This window comes from Vanellus vanellus (assembly GCF_965231255.1).
Source record: "Vanellus vanellus genome assembly, chromosome: 4".
Lineage (NCBI taxonomy): Eukaryota > Metazoa > Chordata > Aves > Charadriiformes > Charadriidae > Vanellus > Vanellus vanellus.
In genome coordinates this window covers 43,015,680-43,038,870 of record NC_138909.1, presented here as the reverse complement: position 1 = coordinate 43,038,870, position 23,191 = coordinate 43,015,680, and the positions used below count along the sequence as shown (strand labels likewise).

Sequence of the window (23,191 nt, the reverse complement as noted above, 5' to 3'; positions counted from 1 at the left end):
ATAGAAAGGAAAAGAATTAAAGAGTCTGAGGCATCCAACATTATTAAGGTAACTGTAAACCAATTGTTTTGACCCTTAGGCCTTTGGCTCACCCAGGGTCCCCACTAATCCATTTCTCATCCAATATTTCTGTCTGAAGACAGAAGCCCTCTTAAGCTTTGACAGAGAACTGAGATCCTTCTATTCCTGGCTCAGCAACTCTTCATTTCCAGCCTAGAGTTTCATCTCATCAGTATCATCTGAAGCAACACCCTGTCTCCAGTTTTCAGTAGCTAGAAGGAAAGGTATAGAAAATCATGGGGCAGGGAAGTGGTGGGGGGTGCCAAAAAAGAAAGGAACCAAAGCACTTTTATCTCTAAGAAGTGCTCTCAGTTGGCCTCACCTTACACATGGAAAGTTTTTTTCTGCAAGTTGCTATGTGGAGGGATGGGGACAGAGGGGCTTTCACCAGCCCTTCTCTTATTTCTTCATGCCCTGAAGAGCTAGGCAACAATTAAGCGATGGTGCCAAACCCTCTGAGCCCAGTTTTCTGTGACTTCATTGTGGAATTTTCCCTTCAGATCACAAGAGGTGTGGATTTCACCCTCTCCACAGCTGCCAGTAATTTATGCAGACATATCTGCCCTTGGCTTAGCATACCTGCGAGGCTAGGCTTTCTGAGGCACGTGTTGCTGAAGAGCCTGAGCAACAGCACTTCCAATGCAACTACAAACACATGCAGAAACTGTCCACATATGCGCTGTAGAACAGGGAGAGACCTTTACGTCAAGAGAATATACTGCAAAGCCAAGAGAACCTCAAAGAGGAAATGAAACCACAGAAGATATGCCGTTAATTTCAAGAAGAATCATATTTGCATTTGTGTAAGATGATATTATAGCAACCACATAATCAGCATTTTTGTTTCATTTACGGAGTTTGTCTATGACATAGTTCAGGGAGGAATTTCCCTCAGAAGTGAGTGATAGAAGTGGATCATTGCAGAGAAAGTCCTCAACAAGACAAGAATTTTTTCTCCTCTGGGAGGAGCAAAGAGAGGGGTCACAGTAAAGGTATAAAAACAAGTTACTTTTGTAGCTCTGTGCCTTAAAATATAAGGAATAAAATGTAATTGGTCATTTGGATCCATACACTTGTAGAGGACAAAAAGGAACCACTAACAAAACTGGAAAGTAACAAATCCAGAAGTGCAGAAGAGGAATAGTTATCACTACATCATATTACGAGGTACAAATAAAAAACACTATAAGAGCACGACCTTCATGCCTAACCTTTTAAAATTTATTTTGAGTTATTTCAAAAGGGAGGGAGGAGAAACAAGAACAAAACACAAGCCACGATATAAGCCACGGTGCTCTAGGATACAATTTAGAGTAAGGTATTTCTGAAAGGACAGATACAAGGCAAGCTCTCTGCCTGATCAGGTACCAAAAGAAGTGTGTCCTTTTTCACTTGTGGCAAGAATGTACGCTGCTTTAAATAAATAAATAAATAAAGTATTCTGAACCAGACCCCAGTTATCTGGTTCAAGGTACGAACGCCCATCCCCTCCTGCAACACCTCCTCCCGCACCAACCCGGCGCGTTTGGAAGTTCCCAGGACCGTACGATTTCTGCATCTCCCTCCCACCCAAGATGAGTTGCAGGCAGACCCGTGCCTTTCAGGTGTCCACATCTTTCCCAAAACCCGGGATGCTACTCAACCAAGAAAGCAGTGCTGGTCTAGCTTGGAATTGCAGTCTTTCAGATGGGAATAATGTGATTACAGTGATTAATGTAACGATCTCAGGTAACAGATATAAATGAAACTAAAATGCAGCTCATATTTCAGAAGACAATTAAATTGAGTTAATATAGCACGCTGAAGATATAGATCATAATAAAGAAAGTTCGTATTTTCTCATTAGTATTCATGAAAGATCTAATTGTACTTGGGCCTAGAAATTTAGAAAAGAGGAACATCACCATACTGAAAACAGGCATTTCTCGTAATCAAAATCTTCCTTTCTACTTTTTGTGAAATATGCCAATCTAATTTCTAAATGGAAAATCCTCTAATGTATCTATGTTGACTGGCACATTAATACGGCTGGTTTGCTCAATACTATTTGAAAAATTCCCTGTTTTCCTTCATTTCTCTGCTGTTACCTTACATTGTATGGCACACAAGCTTGTCTCAGCCATTCCAGTATCCCGCTCTGCCTAGTGGATGGAGGGACTGTAATTACACAAAATGTACCATTTAATCTTATCTTAAATTTCAAACAGCATGATTACAAGGCTTCCCTGTTCAGATACAACTGTCAGCAATACCAAAGCTCTGTTTGCTCTAAGGTAAAAGGCCGCCTCTTATTAAATGATGCTATGGTTTTATAGGAGCAAAATAGGCTCACTGTAGTACTACGTATAAAATGCCAGTGTTTATCTACAGCAGGCATTATCAAAGAAAGGAATGACATTTTCAATTTTATTCTTTACATCCTTTCATCTCTATATAATAATTTAATCTCAGGTAAATTTGGGCTATTTTTATAACTAATCTAGAGCTAGAATACACATCCAAAAGAGCTGTGTTACAGCCCTTGCTCCACTCAGTATGCCAGTCTGCTGCATGCAGCTGGTGCTAGCACTGTTGGAAAGGTGGGATGGAAAAATGCTTCCAGAATTCCGCACGCTCACTTGACAGACTGGGATTTCAGACCTTGCTCCAAGCTGGATAAAGGTTAAATTTCAAGCCAGATCTCCCTCTCTCCCCTAGAGACCTTAGCTGTTTTTTCCTATGCACCAAAGACATCAAGCTTAGCCACCAGGGTGCAGAGTCAGTTCAGAAAGCTTGCCAAACTTGCAGCATTTGAGGCATGAATGATATACCAGGTGGGTATACCTAATGCTGAAAGCAAGGGCCAGAATCAGCCATTTCAAGCCCTGGGCAAGGCAGCCTGACCTGCCAGAGGGCAGTTCCCCACTGGCCATCAGGAATTTATGGTCAGATAGCAACTGTGTGCCACAGGTGCTGGAAAAGGCAGTTCCCTTTCAGCTGCCCTCAGCTGCCTTCCTCAGGGCTACTACATGTTGGTTGCAAGAGTTGGAGATCAAGGGAAGAAAGGGACATCAAGGAAGCATTGAACCGAAGGAAACTGTACACTGCTTTTAACTGCTGTGGTGGTGTAAGTCCTTGCACCCTACCTGCTGCAGAACATGAAGAGCAACAGGAGACTTCCCATGGTAGCCTACATGGCTATGTCCCCTTCTGAATTACCCCCAGAACAGCTATAGTGAATGGGAGGACAAGCATGGGCCACACCATGCATGGGAGATAGTGATCTCCCAGGAAAGGGCATAGAGCAAACAATGTGGTGGCTTTACTGTCAGCAGTGGGGTCATATCAAGATGTGGATGTGCTGGAAGGAAACAAAAGTCCCAGCAAAACTGCCACTTCAGCAGGTGTGTGGGCAAACAAATTCGTCTACCTCCAGCAATACAGGCTTATGTTCACTGAAACCTAAGGAGAATGAAAAGGTAGCCACTTCAGAGGGACTAAAGAAAAATGTGTGACTTTTCCAAATACAAAAATTCAACCTCATCTCACAGAGATCCGACATGCATTTGGAGAGCAGAAGAGTGCTACTTAACTTAAAGGAGTTTGTGGGATCAGCGACTCAGTTATCTAACTGCTCCATCATTAACAAATAAAGAAAAGCCACTCGATTGTACTCAAGACCAGCACTTAAACATGGGAAGATGGAAAAACAAATACATAGTAAATGGGGCCAAGCTAGCACAAGTCACAAGTCAGTTGCAAACAAGATCCTATGATCAAAACAACTCCTCCCATCATGAAAATGTTTTGCTGGGTGAGTGGATGAGTAAGAAGCACATCCCTTGACCTATTCCCTCAGTTGGCACCTAGCTCTGGCCAAGCCTGACAACATCAGGTGCGTTTTCCCCATTGCCTGCCAATTTCTCCATACTGGAGACCCTGAACACAAGAAGCCCTGGCTGTCAGCAGCCCTGGTCTTGCCAGTGCCTGCACCACTCCCAAGCATTGGCTGCATCTGTGTTCAATGGCTGAAGCCACTCATGCTCTTCTTGCATGCAAGGTGAGGGGTCCAGGTGTCCAGGCCCTTGGCATAACTAGTCCAGCTCCCTGGAGTGGGTCTTCCTCTTCATTTCTGAACCCTCTGCTGCTATTCCTCTTCAGTTTTCCCTGTGCGGGCTGGAGACCTGCTTTGATGTGCACCATAGTGTGCCTCATGTACCCTTTGCCCTGCAATGAGGTGCAGTCCTAACCAATGTTTTTCTAGCAGTTTCAGCAAATGCTCTCTCATCTAATTGCTCCTCCCAGGAGCAGAGGAGCTTCAGTTACTACTGCCCTGGAAGCAATCAGAAGATGATATCAAGAGCAGGGTACAAGCCTGGCTATAGGAGGATTACAAACATCCGGAAACATAGACCTCCGTGGTTTATCCTACTGGCCTTGATGCTCAGCTGAAGGTGGCCCTTCATCCTCCTCTTCTGAAGCCACAAGGTCATGGAGGAACTACACGAGAATGGTGCAGGACTGCACCGGCACACACCAGGTCCCAGCTAGACTCTTCCCTGCAGCTGCCTGCATACATCCCAATTCATTCTTCGTGGCTGCACAGCCTGTACAGGTAGCATCAATCACATTCAAGAAGTTTTGCTCAAGCTAAAAGACAGCTTTATCCTCTTCTGACAGAGCACTTGGATACCTACAGAGTCAGTGTCAGCTTCCCGCAGGCTGGGACCTCCTCAAACCGGGCTTAAACTGGAGTTGGGTACTGTAATCCCGTTAGGAATATAGCCCTGCGGGGAATCCACGCGCAGCATTTCTCTGAAGCACAGCATTTTGATTTTCAAGATTATCCGAACAGGTTGGGTTTCCCCCCCTTTCCCGCAGACTTTGCTCCCGCAGACATCTCTGAGAAGGGATGCGATGACAGCCGTGCGCAGCCAGCCGGCCGCGGCGGCGCCGGCTGCCACGGGGGAGCGCTCCCGCCGGACTACCGGCTCCGCACGGGCAGAGGGGACTCCCGGGGGCGGCGGGGTGGGTGACACTCCCCCATCACCCCCACCTCCCCGCCGGCAAGGCGACCTCGCAGCCGCCCGCTCGCTTCCCACCCCGCCGCCTCGCCTCCAGCCTCCCCACGGCCCCCGCCAGCCCCGCAGCATCAGCGACACCCCAGCCCTGCCCTCGCCCCGGCCCCCCACCCGGGTCCCCCCCGCCCCAGGCCGCGGGGCCGCCCCCCGGCCCGGCCCCGAGCATGCTCAGTGCCGCCCTGACCTACTTTCCCCTGCCGGAGCCGGCGGCGGCAGAGCGGCGGGCAGCGCTGCGGCACGGCACGGCGCGGCACGGCACGGCACGGCACGGCACTGCGGCAGCGCCGCGCTCCGCCCGCCCCGGCCCCGGCCCCGGCCCCGGCATGGTGCTACGCGGGGCGCGCTGAGGGGCACGGCGGCGGCGGGCGCTGCCGCGGGGCGGCGGCGGCAGCAGCAGCAGCAGCGTACGAGCGGGACCGGCCGGCGGGCAGGTGAGCGGGCGGCGGCGGGGGCCGCGGTTGCCCCAGCGGGCGGGCGGGCAAGTAGGCGGCGGTCCCGGGGACGCCCTACCTCGACCGGCCGCGCCGCGCCGCCGGCACCTGCTGCGGTTGCCGGCGACCTGCGGGGTGGCCACGGAGCTCGTCGGTCCCCGGCTCGGATACGCCGCGGTGAGCTCCGGAGTGGGCGCGCTGCCCCGCCGCCGGCGGCCCTGGGCGGGGGGAGCCTCGAGGTCCGGAGCAGGGGGACGGTGGCTGTGCCCGGGGGAGCACGGCGAGCCTGGCAAGCCCGACGTCGTCCCTCTCCCGCGGTGGCTGTCGCTCGCCAGTTCACGGGGAGCCCCGCCGCGGAGAGCGGTATCTACCGGCGCAACTGGAGTGGAGTAACGCCGTGTTCGGCGCGAAAGTTCAAGAGGTTAATTCAAATCAGCACCAGGGCTCGGAGGAAAATGTGCCCAAAGCTTTTCCCGGAGACCTTCAGCTGCCGCCGGAGGCCGCGGTCGGGGCGCTTGGCGCTGTCCCGCGCCGGGCAGGGGAAAGGAGGTATCGATGCAGTCCAGAGACCTCTGCACTGGAACCGGCTTCTTAAGAGAGCTTTAAATTGTGCTGCTTTACATTTAAAGAAAAGGCTGCCTCCTGGCGTTTTGCTTTAATTACCCTTTTACTTGACAGGATGGTCTCGGGAGATAAAACTCAATTTCAGAAGTGCCCCGAGGGAACAACAATGTAAAACTTCAGAGCCGTCTTGCAGTAACTATCAAATACTGTTTCTTAACGGGGCAAATTCCAACAGCGTAGGACGAGCGAGCTTAAAAGAACAGAGAGCGCTACTGAGCAGGCACTCTTCTAGCGCATTTATCTGGAGAGTCTTGTAAGAGCCTTTCTAACAGCCCTCTTTCAGTTGTTAAATTGAAGTATCTCAAATGGAGCTTCCCTGATAACCCTGCTCCGGAAATAAAAGTACCAACTGTGTAAGCCATGCCAAATACTAAATGTGACCTCGTTTGGTACGTATTTGCCTGAAAGCTAGTTCACAGGCAAAACCACAGAGGAGTTAAAAGGGAAAAAATGTAGCAGATCTCTTTTCAATGGAGATGATGTTTGCCTGGCAGGAACCTTTTGTCTGGCTTAGCGCATACAGTTAGCAACAGCACCATTGATATACTTATGGCTGGTGTAGTATACTTGTGGCTGGTGTAGTAGGAATCCTTTCCTATTGGAAAGCCTTCTCATTTAGACTGTAGTATATCAACATCAGCTGATGTTGAGTGCAGCTTACGCAGCTGGAGTGCACATTGTTCACTCTTTTCTTTTCTGAAGAATTTGAAGTTTTCAGAGGCTCCTACTTTAATACTGTGATATGTGGTATTTGTCCACGGCATGTTTCCCATCCTGAAAGCTTAGAGATAAAATTAAGTTGCTCTTAAAACATTTAACACACGGTGGGAGCGTGGCAGTGAATTCTGAAGTGATCTATATTGTACAACTCTAGTTGCCCCCCTGCAATTAGACAAGTCCTGCTCTAATATGGAGGAGGAGGACGGGGTCAGCACAGGAACCTGGTTAAAGTGGATGCATCACTTTAACCAGGAGAAAAAAATCAACCAACAGAAATATTCAAAGTCATCCCCATACAGTTTAGGAGAGGGTCATGTTTGTGACACAATGATATGGGTGCTGGGGAATAATTTAAATGAAACAAAAGAAATTGCCATTTCAGTTCTGGGCCAGAAAATTTGGAATCTGGGGACTGGCATTTCTTCTATGGTTTAAACTTCTTGCACCACTGTGTAAGGCACCACTGAGGTATGAAGGCAAGGTATAATAGGGAGGGTGAACTTGCCAGGAGCTAAAGTAACCTGTACTGAACTTTGCTAGCAGTGTCTTCTCTGTCAGCAAGTTGCACCTTTACTAGTTTTTTGCAGGCACAAACGCCTATGATCCTACTTGGAGATATCCCAGACCATATTAGTAAGTCACCAGAAGACTTTGGTGTAAGACCAAGCTCCTGGATACTTCCTGGAATTTTTTCATTCCTGCAATTCTGAGCAGATTCCTGCCCATCCATGCAGCTTGTGCGCTTTTGCAAATCTCTCTTTGTAGTCTTAATTTTGTAATCTAGTTCTGTTAATTAAAACAGTGCAATTTTCTATCCACATACAGACCTATCTTAGAAACATCATTTCCAAGACGATGGAGATGCTATTACTTTTCACCAGTTACTATGACTAAAACCATTTGTAGCAGCATTTTAGAGCATCATAGCTTCTATCTGCCAGGAAGGCCATGAAGGGCAGTCAAAACTTGTACCTGTATGTGTCAGGTACAATGTCAGGATAGAGGAATGCAAACAGATTTAGTGATTTTTATTTAGCTATCTAAGAAATTTTGGTAGTGGACTGTCTTATTTCAGAGTAAAAGTAATTACCATGACTAGCAACCTGTTTATCAGCAATAAGCAACTCTGTACAGATACATGTAAATGTCTTATTTTGGAAGAGGGCCACCACATGCGGAGGAATTACATTAAGAATAACCTACCTAGCCCAAACTTAGCATTTAATTGACATGGTTCTGCCACTCTGAAAGTTTTATGCCAAGAAAAGATTTCTGCTGATATTTTTAAGTCATGCAGCACCAGGGCACATATATGGCACTGCTGTGTGTGCAGTCCCCAGTCATACATGCCTGAATGTGTGGTACAGAGTCCTACCGACAATACTGGATGCTGAGAAAGTTATGTTAATTTAATGTTACATTTTTAATCTGACGTAGAAATAACTGTCACATAAGTATGAAATTATAGAGGCTCTTCAGTAAACTTTTGAGGGCTTCCAGCTAAATTATTGCATATACATGCAATAATTTATGTAGACATGCTTGGAAAGGGATGAATTGATCACATTTGTGTACAAGCAAGTTATTGTGTTGTTATTGTGTGATGCAGGGCAAACTCCTTTGAATCCTGTCTGCTATCCCCTTTGTTACTTGTGGAGGAAACAGGCGCAGGCCCTTTTAACCTGAAATGACCCTATTCTACTGCAATCAGTCATGAATGGTTAGGTTCCTCTTAATTCCCCCTCTGACAAGGTTAATCCTGTCCTAATCACCGAATCCACGCGTAACCTCTTTGTCCTGTATCCCAGAAACCAATACATGTGAAAGCCAGTCATTAAAAATTATATCCAGCTTGCAATTCTATAGGGATAGAGAAGAACTAGTCATACTCAAATGCTTTCTCCTTTTGTTAAAATAGTATAATGAAAATTATATCAGTGCATTGAAAACATCCACTCATTCAAAGCACATACAAAATTTATTCAAATAGTAGAAGTCTTTATCCCTGAAAAGCCCTTCATATCTTTGTTTAAATAAAACTTATTTTTTAATTGTATGTCTTGTTTGAATGTCCTACATCTGGAATCTTTCTTCATTTGGAAGGGAAAAACAATTAGATGTGCTTAAAGGATGGTTAGCTTTGGCAAATGCAGCTCAAAAGAGGAAGAGGAGGGAAGTGAATCAGGCTGCATTCTGCATTGCTATGTTCTTAGCAGGGTGACATAAGCCATGCCAAGAGCGTATGAGATCTGTTGTGTTTGCTGACTTTGGTTATTTAAACTGTTGGCAGAATAACGCTTACAGAGTGGCAGTATAAATAAAAGATAAGAGGTAAGTAAAGAAAATGAAAGATACGTAGAACTTGGTGAGGTCAGGCAGCATGCAGATGTATGTGGATGTGTGGGAGAGATTCTCTGTGCATCTTCTTTGTTCCTTCTTCCTCAACAAAGGGGACTTCTAATCATTGATCCATCTGCATTTACTGCAACAGCAAAACAGCAGCTATGCTGAAAGCTTGCAAGGAGTTAAGCAAGTGTCTCTTAAAGCCAAACAGATGTTTCTGGAATAATAGCTTTGTATACAAAACTATATTGAGTGGTAATTGTCCAGCCTCAAAATAAATACAAATGCTAAATAAATCTAGATAATCTACATAAAGGGAATATTTATTCGTAAGATTTAAAATCCTGTAAAGAGTGTGTACCTAACCAAATATAAGCTGGGTCTTACAAAGTCTCCACGACTGACAGTGTTGAATCTGCTTTATGATCTGTGTAGCCCACAACTCAGTAGGACATTTCCACCACAGTACCTGTCTTGATTAAAAACAGCAAGATTCTCCACTAAGTATAAAACTTTGCTTTGTTTTTACTGCAGTCATTAAAATACCTCCAAGAAAGAACACTTAAATCACTCAGTCCATATTGAAATACACATATGAACTACAACTTATGTAATGAAAAGTTAAGCATCCAGCTTGTTTTTGTTTCTTCAATGTATTTTGCAAAAAGTTGATTTGACTCAGCGGAGATGCTGGGATTACAGGAGCTGCCACATCAAAAGGGGACTTTTCAGAGGTTTGGCATTCTTGAGTTACTTTTAAATAACCTCTTCAATAATTGCCTACCAACAGCCTTCATCTATTCATTTTTAGGTTAATGGATTAGGGTCTCTGAGTGTTTGTTGGCATGAGGGGCATGCACACCAGACCATTCAAAGACAAGGTTAAATCAATGAAACCATTCAAATATTTAAAGTGAAGAGGGTCTTAAAAATCTCTAGGGTGCCATATGCTTGCTAGTTTTGCATTATTGACACATGAATCAGGATAGAGAGGAACAAAACTGAGGAGAAATTTACAGTAAAGATATTCTAAAATATTTGCGCACTCATAAAGGCAGCATGAAGAACCCCTTCATTGTACCACTGTTGAACAGAATGGCATGTGCTTCCTTCCTTACACCGAAAGTCTGGATGCTGCTTCCTTCCTTACGCCGAAACTCTGGATATAGCGTACATTTTCAATCACAAATATAAAATGTGGAATCACTGTATTGCTTGGTGCTTTCTTGCTGCAGTTTACTGATACAACATGGAACCCTGAAACTAAGATAACCGAATCTTTACAGTCATTAACTTTACTTTGTTACCCCCTACAGTGTTGGGTGTGTTCAGAACAAAGTAATTTTAGAAGCTACAAATTTTACTCCATTTCTGCCATCAATAAGCTACGTCCCTTGATTTTTCCATTTTCTTTCTTTTGTTATTTATCATTTGTCACCTTACAAAACAAACTGACAAATGTTTGCCTGTAATAGCTTAGCAGTGCCTACAAAACATAAAATTAATTTATAGGCTTCTTTATTATAATTTCTTTTAGACGGGAGTAAAGGGCTCCAAGTTGCCATACTGATAGCCATTCTTGTTCACTGCTCAGGGCCATACACTTAAAAGACAATGAATACAGGGAAGACAGTTAAGTGCCCACATTCTGCATAAACCATTATAATCTATCAACCTGCGCAGGTAAATTATATACAGTGTCTCTTGAATCTTCCCAAATTCCCAGCTCTTATTTTATCTTGTGTCAAGAAATTGCAGTCTAGTCATCATTAATCAAAAAACTTCCTTCTCTTTCCTCTCGCTGCCCCATCTTCCACCTCAGTTTCACTGAAATTTGTCTTATTTTAGTATGAGAAGCAGTAAATACATATGCCTCAGCTGTCTTCTTTACACCATTCAATATTGTGTATATCTTTAATAACATCTCTTCTTACTCATCTACCCTCTGAAGTCAGTAGTCTGAAAAGGTTATCTTAGTCTGTCTTTGAGTCTGACTTATTTCTGCTTTATTCTATTTCAAGATTAGATTCACCACAACTGACAATTCTCTAGCACCAGGAAGCCAGACCTATGAGCAGGTAATAACCCATGAACTTTAGAGTCTGACTATCTACATGTGGGGAAAAAACCACAACGTTCAGTATTGCAGACACGCCAAATACATGATATTTCATTAGTTACCTAGGCTGGAAATAAGACCAGACTAATAAAACAGATACGGTAAAGAGGACTCATCAATGTACTTACTTATCATGTAAGTACAATGGAGAAGGCCAAAGACATTTTTTGCAGGCTGTAGCCAACACCCTCAGCCCGTCTCATCATTCTAAAATACTGCTACTCAAAAAGAAAAGGATTATGAAGGAGTATTCTTGTATTTGTGTCTCTTGGCTATTAGAGTTTCTTTAGGTAGGGAGGGGCCTTTGGAGGCCATCTGATCCAACACCCTGCTCAAAGCAAGGCCAGTGTAGACCAGTTTGTTCAGATTGTGTCAAGTTTTGAACATCTCGAAGGATGGATTCCACAGCCCCTCTGGGCCACCTGTTGCAGGGCTTGACTGACCTTCTGCTTAAAAATTTCTTCATAAATAATCATAATTCCTGTTGTTGCAGCTTGTGTCGCTTGTCTCTCATCCTTTCACTGCACACCTCTGAGGGGAGCCTGGGTCTGTCTTCTCTATACCCTCCCATCATGTGGCAGAAGGCAGCAAGTGTGACACCAAGTGGCTGAGCACACGTGGTTGGGGCAGTATCACACAGCCCTGATTCCCAGGCAGCTGAAAGCAGCTGAAGAGACCGAAACACGAACATAGTTGGGAGCTGCTGCCCAGTTAGGAAGCCACAGTCTAGGTGTGCAAAAGGAAGCTCACCAGCAAGCCACCTATTCAACGTAACCAAGGAAGCAGAAAACCATGAAGTTATGAAGGACTGAAATCCCCCAAAGAGAATGAACAGAGCAGCTCATTTGGAACCAGGCCTTAATATTTTATTGGCGAGCAAATGACTGGAAAAATAAGCCAGAAAGTTTCTGCTAGTTGTATATGAGTGACATTTCTCTTCATCTGCCTGTCTGGGCCCTAATAGCTTAACCTTTTCAGTAGGTAGTTCTCACTGCTAAGCTCATGAACTGGCAGTGAGCTTCTTGCCTTCCGTGTGGCATAAGTTCTTTCATTTGCATTCCTGTTCCAGTAAAACCTGTTAACTTTTACTTTTGCCCACTCTGTAAAGGCATTGCTCATGGAAACTAGGAAATGCAGTAAGTAGTTTTTAAATAATACAGAATTAGCTTTAATTTTGTTTTGTAGCATCATCCTTGATACTTATTTATAGACAAATGAGAACTAGAATGAAAATCATTTCATTTTCTTGATCACTTACAAGCCAAGCAAGATAGCATTGGTATATTAAAGCTATAGGAACATAATTTATGCATTATACAATAAGCTGGCTTCTTGTGCTTCACTTCTGAATTGAATAACCTCACAGTTAATAGGATTACACATTATTCCAAGAACAAGAACAGGCCAGTCTTAGAGAAGTGAGCGAGCCAGGAAAAGGTATGCATCATTGCCCTCCTTTTCTGTTCTTTTGTGCTTTGTCATCATGGTATTCTGCACAAATGCTGTACTTACAAATGTGGCCCCTCACCCACAGTCATTTTCTTTGGTGGCAGTAATACTGGGAAGCAAACTCATCTGTGACATGAAAAAATAAATGGTCGTTCAGAACATGTCTCTGAGTGATTACTGTTCCCAGCCAGTCCAAGCTGTAAATGTCTTATGTTTAGACTGATGCTTGATTTTGGACAGAGAAGTTTTAACCTCAGTTTTTGTCCCTGTTTCACACAGTTTGGAGTAATACCACCATCCTGCAGCTGTGCTTGTTCTGGAGCACATTTCAGGGAACTTCGCCGGCTAGAAATGCATAGAGAGCATGCTAGAGTGTCACGTAGAAGAAAAGACTGTCGTAGTTCCCTCATGTGGCTCAATTCTCATGCAATTTTCCTTGGAAGTTAATCACAAGAGCAGTAAATCTGTTACTTTCAGATTTTCAGTCTACACCATTTTGGTTGGGGAAGAAAAAAACGAAACTATTTAATGTAATGACCACTGGCAACCATCTTTCATTGGTAAATGTTGCTACAGATAAAATACGGCACGTAAGTTATCTATATATATGTTCTAGGTGTTGGAGGAGAGTTTGGGGATTCCTCTGATTCCATTTTAGGAGGTAAGCCTGTCCCTGACTACAACTTCGGGTGTAAAAGGTACCTCAGAATAGCCAGGGGTTTTCTTTTTCCTTTTCATGCACCACAGTTTTAAAATAAAAAAAAAAAAAAAAAAAGGAAAAAAGTGTACGTAACCACATTAAATATATTATAAACTTTTGCTTTTTACAAGTCTTTTACAGGTAGCTCACGTGCTTTGGGGATGGGAGAAAGGAACGCTTACGTTCTTTCCAAGACCAGAAATTTATTTTTTTGTTTATAGTGATCCTTTTGTGGCAAAAATGCTCCCAGAGACTCAGTCTGTTCCTACAGAGCAATGCTCAATATTGCAGATGTCCTCCTTCATTAGTGTCCTGTGTTACTGTCAGTCTTGAGGAGTTATTACAGTAATCTTTGTTTTAGTCTAGTCAATCCAGCTTTCTCTGAAGGGTCAGATTAAAAGGTTACAATTTTGGCTGCCTTCATCAGTTTATCATGGGCCACAGCTAATTACTGCCTCTCATGGCTGAAATCCAGGGTGACAGCACTGTGCCCACTTCTCCAATATTCTGGATTCTCTTGCTTCTTTGCCAGAAGTGGGCAGACATCACTAGCAGTCCTATTTTGGTCTCCTCAGCCTTCTCCCCATTTAGTTGTGTGATTCAATCATAACCCATTACATCACTTACGTTTAACAAAGCAGCTGGCTCACAGATTTGTTTTCCCTGATATCCTCAGGCTGCTATTGTGCCTGTGGCAAAGCAGTAGGGCAGAAACTCTCAGGAAATCTGCCTTTGCACCAGAGTCTGGTGTGAGTGCATTTTCTACCCTTTCAGTTCTCTCTCTCTGCTTCTTCCTGCTTTCCTAACCTGACTCTAACATTTTTGGTCCTGCCCAGCAGGTTAGCAGAGAGTCCCTGCATGGCCACTCTTTGACTTTCTTGTGCTAGGTGAAGCTGAGAAAAACATCTTTGGTTTCGTCCATTTTTTTGTTCTCCAGTAACAATGCAGAGGATGCACACCAACAAAAAGATTCCTTATCAATTCCTAGTTGCCCTGGGAACATTTGTCTGAACTTGCATCTTAAAACACTGTTCTTCAGAGAGATCTCTCCCTGACTCCTCATACTCAAGTATCCATCAAGATCACTTCCCTGGATGGCACGTGAAAGCAGCAGGACCATTTCTAAACATTCTGCTTTAAACCTACTGCCTGGTTATTCCTCATACTAGCTATCAAACTATATTTATTTCAAACAGAAATGCATCTGCAGAGGTATTTCGTGTTAGTATTCTTCAGTCCAGGAACATACATGGCAAAGTACATTCCCAGGAATGACATGAGTAGGTATGAATCTCCCACAGTAGACATAAATTATTTGGCTCTATTTCCTAAAATTTACTGCAGCTATTAATGATTCAATTCTGTGCCAGAGTGAGGGAGTCGTCATTATTTTCAGACAAGCAATTGGCCCTTTGGCCACATTAAGAACCAGTCACATTTGTTACCGCTACCCAAAGGTACAGTTTTTGCTTTCATATGCGCTGTGTTAAACATAGGTAAACATCCAGAATAGGCACACCTTACATTGTCATCATTGTATTGTCATCATATACTTTGCAAACATCCATCCACAGCATCCCTGTGCTGTAGGGATTCAGTGGGCCACCATCTGCCTTGAGCTTCCCAATACGCTGCGAGTCTTTCCTTACAGGCTTTCTGTTCACCTGTTGTGGTGATGCTATTTCATTTCCTTTTGGAATGCAAATTGCTCCCCAGGCTAAACACCTTTTTTGATTGCCACTGATTTTTCTGCCATCAAAAAATATGGTAGGCTCAAATACAATAACAACAAGCCACAGTCAGTAATTAGCAATACGAAGCTTAATCAATTTATGTTGTTCTTTTGCCCTTCCCATTGTCTTAATCCAGCCAGTCTTTGTTCTTGCTCCCTTGCCAGGAAGTGTGACGTGTCTTTTGGCTTTTCTGTATGGCGCAATGCAGATCTGTAACACTGTACAGAAACATTTTATAAAGAATGGCTGCCTCCAAGGTTAATGGGGTAGTAGAAATGAGATGTAAATAGTTACTGAAGTGAATAGGCAGAATTGAAGGATTTTTTCCAAAGTGCAGATTCAGACAGGCTATACCTATACAGAACTTCAAAAGCGCAGGCTCTACACACTTTGCATAGTTGGAAATGGATTTCTGAAGTCATTGTTTGTATAGCTTTATATGACAAATGAGATTTGCATATTAATTTAAAGTGAAAAATTATTCTGGCTATTCAAGACAAATATTTCCACATTCAATAATTAGAAAAACAGAGAAAAAATGAGGGCAGGCTTGAAGTTGTGACAGGCATCCATGCTATGCAGGCAGCTTATCTAAAAACCCATAGTTTTTCATTTCTAGTAATGATTCATCCTACAAAATGGAGGAAACTATTTTGCTCTTCTAATAACAGTTGTATCTATTTGTATGAAATTGAGTTCTTGCCTTACAGAGAACAGGGGATAGAGAAGAAAACAACCCAAGCCAAATACTACCAGTGAAAGACAGTAATGTTGTTTTGTTTCCTTTTTGAATAAAAAAGAAAAGAGGGAAGGGGATTGTTTGCTTGCTTGTTTGTTTGTATTTTAACGTTTCCTTGATATATGGAACTGACCTAACCTTGTCAGCAGTCATTTTCCATGCAAAGGTAGATGAGTTACCATAGTGTCAAACAGATCTGTAATAAAATGTAAACAGTTTTGCAAGTAAAATGTTCATTTGGGGAAGGTTTGTTAGATACTTACTGTTACCTGTATTTGGATTCCAGGTAGATTCCTCGAATTAAATAAGTTTCACTAAGTTTCAGTTATTTACATTGCAAAAACATGAGTAAAACCAATCTAGTTAGCTACCCTGATGTGATTTTAATATCGTTTGTATCCCTTAGACTCTGAGTGAAATTTTTGAAGGTGCTCATTTTGAGGCCAACATTGAGCCCTCAGTCAGTATGAATGCCAGTTGTGTTCACTGGGTGCATAATAAGGCCAATAGAGAGCACATTTGTAACTGACTCCCCTCCTCCTCTGTCTACAAACTGAAATCACTGTTTAAGACAGGGCTCATTGTAGATGATTAGTTGAGGGAAAATATCAAAGTGAGAGTGTGCAAAAAGTATACAGGCAAAATGCTTAATCCACGTAAGGAATAGAAAAATCGCAAGTTCATTTGTATCTCAGAGAAACCTTACCCATAATTATGTCACCAGTGAGTATTTTTCTTTCTAAATCTGCTCTAAAAATGACATTGGAATGACTTTATCAACTACTAAATGTCCTCTTTTTTAAAAAGAATATTTAATACTAAATATTCTTTTAAGAATATTCTTCCATGCTATGTTTTGTTTCAGAAGACTTCAAAAAATGCAGTAGCTTAAGAGAATTGAATGGTCTGAGATGTTTTGCTGCATGTGCTATTGTATTTGGACAAAATTGTGTACATTAAGGATTCCAGTGTCAGCTGCAAAAACCTTTCCTGGAGCAGTTCTTTCTTACACCCATGTTCCACAATTCACCTAAGACCATGCATGTGACAGAGTTGCAGCACTGAACTGGTAGTGACAGCTTTAATGTGCTGTACCTTTGTTTTTCCTGTTGATTTTAGAAATGTTAAAAAAAAAAAGAAAAATCTGTAGAACTTTTGGCATAAAAGTGTAGCTGCTGCTGTAGCTAAATTGCCGCTAAGTGTCTAGGTGATAAAAGCCTTCTCCCACGCCTGCCAGTCTGAACAACACTATTGTCAGGAAAATGTATGCATCTTTTTCCAGTAAGAATAAGGACTGTGATAACATTAGCATTTAGACAAGACACTGAGCTGATGATTGTGAAATGCATTAATGGATGTGTCACTATTTTAAAAGGGCACATCTAATGGAGTGTTTATACATGCCATCTCATTGTACATTTTTATTTATTTTATAGGATATTTTAAACACAAAATTGCACGGATCAAAGTAGAACTCTCCTGTGACATCCTCACCTCAAGGGCCTGTGTTCGACAGAACCGATCCCAGTTCCCAGCCAGTTGCTTATACCACTGAAGGAAAATGAACATACTGAACAGCCACCACTTTCTGTACTTTCTGCCTACCACACGCCTTGTCATCTTATTAGCAGCTTTGACGACTGCTGAGGATGTGACTAATAGCACTTTCAACCGCACTGAGATGAACACGGGATCTGTGCCTGTGGTGATCTCCCGCATCGACCATATTATAGTCAAGGAGGGGAGTAGTGCCTTGATTGACTGCAATGTCCAAGGTAGTCCTAGTCCACATTACAGATGGTACAATTCCAATGGCCGCCTGCTCCAAGAGGAAGAGAATAAAGGTAAGATCTTAGTATTCTCACTGATAGAGCCTGTCCAGAGACACTTCTGATTTCAGCATGTTGACCAATAACCAGAATTTAATGGCCTGACTTTGGTATTTTCCTGTGTGAAAATATATGAAAGCCTGGTGGCAGTCACAAATTTGTTCTGTGCACCTTGGAAGAAAACAAAAATGTTTTTATGATGTGTTATTTATAGCAACACATAGCAAGAAACTGAAGCACTTAACAGAAGGTGTAGATAGGCTTCTTTTCATTGGAAGACTTCAGTTTTGATCCTGTTTCCCATTCTGTCCTCTTCTGTTTTTCTCTGGCACCAAAAAAGACGAAAATGCTATTTTCCAGCTCAAGGAAGGATTCTCTTGACATATGGGAAGAGTTTGTTGGCATGAACTCAACACAGCTAACTCCCTGATACGCCTCCTGTCTTTATGCATAGTGCCATGGGTCTGTGAGAAACAGGAGATGCCCTGAATGACCAACAGAAAAACCTATATAGGGCAGCAGTCAGAAGGACAAGCCAAGTTTGAGCCTTCCTGGCTGTAGTTAAGACTCTTCAGTTGCATTTGCCAGAGACCTTAATTACACATGAGCTTGTTTTCCTTAAATGGAAGGTTTGGGTGATAATCCTAGTTATATTCTGGGGAACGTTTCAGGGGGAATGGAAGGTGTTTTGCTCATGTAATCCTTCCATACTGACTTCTTTGTTCGCAGCATGATGAAATAAACTCTTAGTTATTCATACTAAATGCAAGATAGCTTGCCTAACTAATAGTTGACCCGAGGGAGAACGCTGCTATGACGGGAGTAATGATTGACCCAGCTGGATGTGCAACAGCGTAGTGTATCTGTAAAAGCTTACTGCATAACTGGTTATATTTTACATTACATTATTTTTTAATTTTCTGAGTAAAGCTAGAGAAAAGAACTACTTGAGCTAGTAAGCTGACGTTCAGATATAATTTGTGCAGTCGTGGTAACATACTGTGATTATTGTGCTAGGGTGTTTTACTAAAGCTCACTAAGAAATTTTCCCCTTTAGTCAGGCATCTAACATTAGGTCTTTGTATATAGTCAACGGAGAGAGGTAGATACTAACACAAATATGTAGGTAGGCGAGCAAAAACTTTGACCAAATCAGTAAAAATGGCAGCTGCAGTATTGACAACATCACTTTAACTTAGAGTTTGAGCAGCACACTCCCTCCTTTAAGAAACTGACTGTCTTCCTGTAAGAAATATTTCCTAGCACAAGATCTTTCTTTATTATATATATCGTTATGTTGAGTATGGCATTGAATTGTCAACACCCAGAAATTATAACCTTCTTAATCATTGTTTTCTCGTTAAGCTTTTACTATCTGCCAGGATCCACTGGCACAGACCCAGTCATTGAATCACAGTTCAGTGCCATTATGTCATTTATAACAGCTGAAGCCTGGATACATCAGCAAGGCATCTTGTCGTTTTACAATTAATAAAGACCTAGTTAGCCAACATTGCAATTCAAAGAAATACTGAGCAGCCAATACTCCGTATTTTTTCCTATTCTGGAAGTGGAGAAGGAAGTGTCATCTGTTACAGATGCTGACATTTCCTCTGTAAGAGATTTTTCCTCTGAATTTGCCTAGCTTTAGAAGATTGGGGTGATTTTTTTATATGAAGGTCTGCTTTAGACGGAGCTTTTTATTATTCTATATTTTTAAATTTCAGGCAAAGCGATTCAGCTGTTTTCAAGAATTAAGCTAGGGCAAAAAAATAGTGTTTCAGCTAAGTTAAAAATTCTAAGTAAGAGGATAAAAAGATGTAATTAAGAACTGAGGCAGGGATCTTGTGGGAATACTTTCTACATAGGTTTCTTTTGGAGATAATGTAAAAAACCCAATTTGGATAAGCAATGTTTAATTAGAAAAACTTTCAAAATGGTAAAAGCCCCTAACTACTCTGAATTAAAGGCTTTTTTTGACTAATGAGTTTCAGAATTGCCCACAGATCCTTCCTTGAAAGAAATAAAGTAAAAAAAAAAAAAATAGAATGGTCTTTCTAACAATGAAAGAATTTCCATGAAAAGGATAAAATAAACGTAGAAGCAAGGTATACACCAACCTGTGGCAGGACTGCACTCCTTGCTTTGTGATTTACATGCATTGCACAGGGGTTTTGCGCTGTTTTAGTCTTGTAGTCACAGATTCTGTGTCTTTGCTCAGCTGCCTTAATAGACTTAAATTGCAGCTGGTTAGGTTAGGTTTAAGGAAAGACAACTTTCTGATAGCAAAGATAGGTGAACACCTGAAATTCCTTCCTGTGGAAGCTTATTGAAATTCCGCTACTACCTTCAGCAGATACCTGTCAGGAATAGCTTGGGATTGTGTTACAGAGATTGAAAACAGTTGAGTCTGCCTCTGAGCAGTGGTATGTTGGCATACATCAGCCTATGTCATTGTTTTAAAATGAAATCTTCTGTATTACATCTCCCTGTATGTAGTGTTCAGAAGGCTCAGAGACACTCCTACACTTTCTGGCATTTCTCTCCACCATGTGAACACTTCCAGGGGTGGGTTTACATGAAGGAAAGAATTGACACCAGGCTTTCCTATTGGAGTTGAATCACGTTTTTTTTTGCAAAGTTGTAATTTAATAAGTTGTATCACACCAAAGAAAGCAAAAAATACACCATCCTCAGCTCTTAAATGATAGTGATATTTGAATATAAACAAAGATCACTTGGGGAACTAAAAATCTAATTTGTTACCAATATATAAGGGCAAACACAGTAAGTAGCTGAATGTCGAATCACTTCAGCAGTGATAGGAGCGCTGGATTTTAACATGTTTCAAACTCAATTTAATAGCTAAATTGTTCTGCTGTGCCAGGTTCAAAGCATATGAAACGTACATGTACAATTCCATGTAGCAACCAAAGATATCAATTATGTTATACTGATAGAAATGACTTTTTAAAGTAAAAGAAGTTCCATCGTGGTGCATAGAAGTTCATAACAGCAAACAAGATGTTCTCTTAATTGGTCATGGCTCTTTTCTTTCCCATCCATCTTACTCCTCCTGTCCTATTTCCTTTTTTAAAAAATCATACTCCAAAATTAGGTTCTGAACACCTCAGAGGACAGGCAGTGTACTATATGATGTCTGAAATTTTAGGGTTTTTAAAGTCTACATTAACAGAATTATATGAGATACTGTAACAAAACACCAAAAATAACCCAATTTTAAGAAAATGCATTGTCAGGGAACAAAACAAAGAGGCCTTAGTAGGTTTTTCTGTCTTGCAATCCCATTGTTGGTGTTATTTAAGGAAGTGTGGCATGTGTTTGGGAGGCTCTCTGGGGTAAGTAGCCCTATCTTTCTAAGTTAACTGACTATAAGATTGTGATAGATGTCATGCGTGTTAACATTTTTTTATGAGACTCTTTTAGGGCATGATCTGATTGTTCACAGTTGATGTCAGGGATTTGACAGTAACACAGAATGGACAGACAGAATGTCTCAGGGACAGGCAGGCCTTTGTGATGGTAAATTCCTTGTCTTCTTACGAACGTTATTTCCTTTTCCAAAATCTGAAGCCAGTTTGACAAAGCTGATGTTTAAGACTGTCCTGATCACATGAACAAAATACTTCTAACTAAGTTACTCTGTCTCCTCTCCAGCAGGAAAATGGTGGTTTCTTGACAATGGGCTACTAAACATTACCAGCGTGTCTTTTGAAGACAGAGGTAAATACACGTGTGTCGCATCTAATATGTATGGCAGTGTTAACAATACTGTGACACTGAGGGTTGTTTTTACCTCCGGAGATATGGGAATCTATTACATGATTGTCTGCCTTGTAGCTTTTACCATTGTTATGATACTGAACATTACTCGGTTATGTATGATGAGCAGTCATCTGAAGAAAACAGAGAAAGCAATCAATGAATTCTTCAGAACAGAAGGGGCAGAGAAACTCCAGAAAGCCTTTGAGATTGCGAAGCGTATCCCAATTATCACTTCAGCCAAAACACTTGAGCTTGCCAAAGTAACCCAGTTCAAGACCATGGAATTTGCTCGCTATATTGAAGAGCTTGCTCGGAGCGTACCTTTGCCACCTCTCATCATGAACTGCAGGACTATAATGGAAGAAATTATGGAGGTTGTCGGTCTGGAGGAGCAAGGACAGAATTTTGTACGGCAGGCAGCAGAAGGCCAGGAAACCACTGAAACAGATGAGCTGTATATGATTCCGAATGCTTTGAAGCGCAGTGACTCTCCCACAGCCGACTCTGATGCATCGTCACTGCACGAGCCACCCCAACAGATTGCAATAAAAGTGTCGGTTCACCCGTTGTCCAAAAAGGACTGCATGGATGGTCAGTCACAAGAAAGCATGCAGTTGGACACCAAGGAAGAAGACACTCCTCAAACACCAGCACTTCCTGCAGAGCCCCCACCTGAGCCTTCTGCTGAACTCAATTCTGATGACACAGCTTTGGCAAATGACAAAAACACATGTGTTATATATGAAAGCCATGTATGATGGATACTCCTGAATCTATGCACAGCAGGAAAATCAGGTGGAGCTCTTTTAAAAATACATATTGTACTTGCCGCTAAGCCTTACCTGGAGACTATCATAGCAAAAGCATGTATGTGGATTATTTCGCACTTTCTTCTCAGTTTGACTTTAGTTTACCGTGATGTATGGCAGAGTAATTGCTATTACATTAATATTAATTGCTCTTTTTGATTAGGAGTATTTCCAAGGAACATTTACCTCAGCATTTTCTAGGTTGGAGTCACCTGTAGTGGCCTCCTGGAAGTCATTGGTAGTCTTTGATGTAGGACACTTGAACTTACTAAACATAAAACTGATTTTCATTTTCCTCCTTCACTCTCGTTATTTCCATCTATTGCATTTTTGCAAATATGGTCTTGTGAATTTGAAATATTGCCCAAGAGGCAGCACTCCAGTAGCCAAATAAAATCCTAATAGATTCCATTTACAAAGCCTGTTTGCTCAGCTGCATTGTGATTTAGAGGGCTATTAAAGAAAGTTAAAATGTTTCCAATTCATTTGAGACCACACTGCTTAGGCACATGGGAAATAGTTTTCCCTTTTCCATGGAGTGAAGATGCCAACAATTGTTTTTTTCACATCAAGAAACAACTTTGAGGTGTATTTTACAGATGGGAAAGCCCGTAAACATCTAGAAACTTGCAGTCGAACAGCTCTGCAGGGTTTTTTTTGCATACATTTGACCATTTTTTACTTTGCCAGAAGTTTACACGGAAAACAGCTGCAAATATGCAAGATGTCTTGTTTTGTAGTAATTTGGTAGGAGTAAGTACCAGAAGTTAGGCAGGTTCCTTAACTGTC

The 23,191-nt window shown here is 42.1% G+C and overlaps 1 protein-coding gene across 1 annotated transcript; it reads left to right on the top strand.

Moving 5' to 3' along the window:
- Positions 1–17,539: 17,539 nt before the first annotated feature.
- MFAP3L (microfibril associated protein 3 like) lies at positions 17,540–22,351 on the top strand (the record flags this gene model as incomplete). Its single annotated transcript, XM_082482548.1, has 2 exons — positions 17,540–17,822; positions 21,486–22,351. The coding sequence occupies 2 exons, from the start codon at positions 17,540–17,542 to the stop codon at positions 22,349–22,351; spliced, it is 1,149 nt and encodes a 382-aa protein (XP_082338674.1).
- Positions 22,352–23,191: the final 840 nt, after the last annotated feature.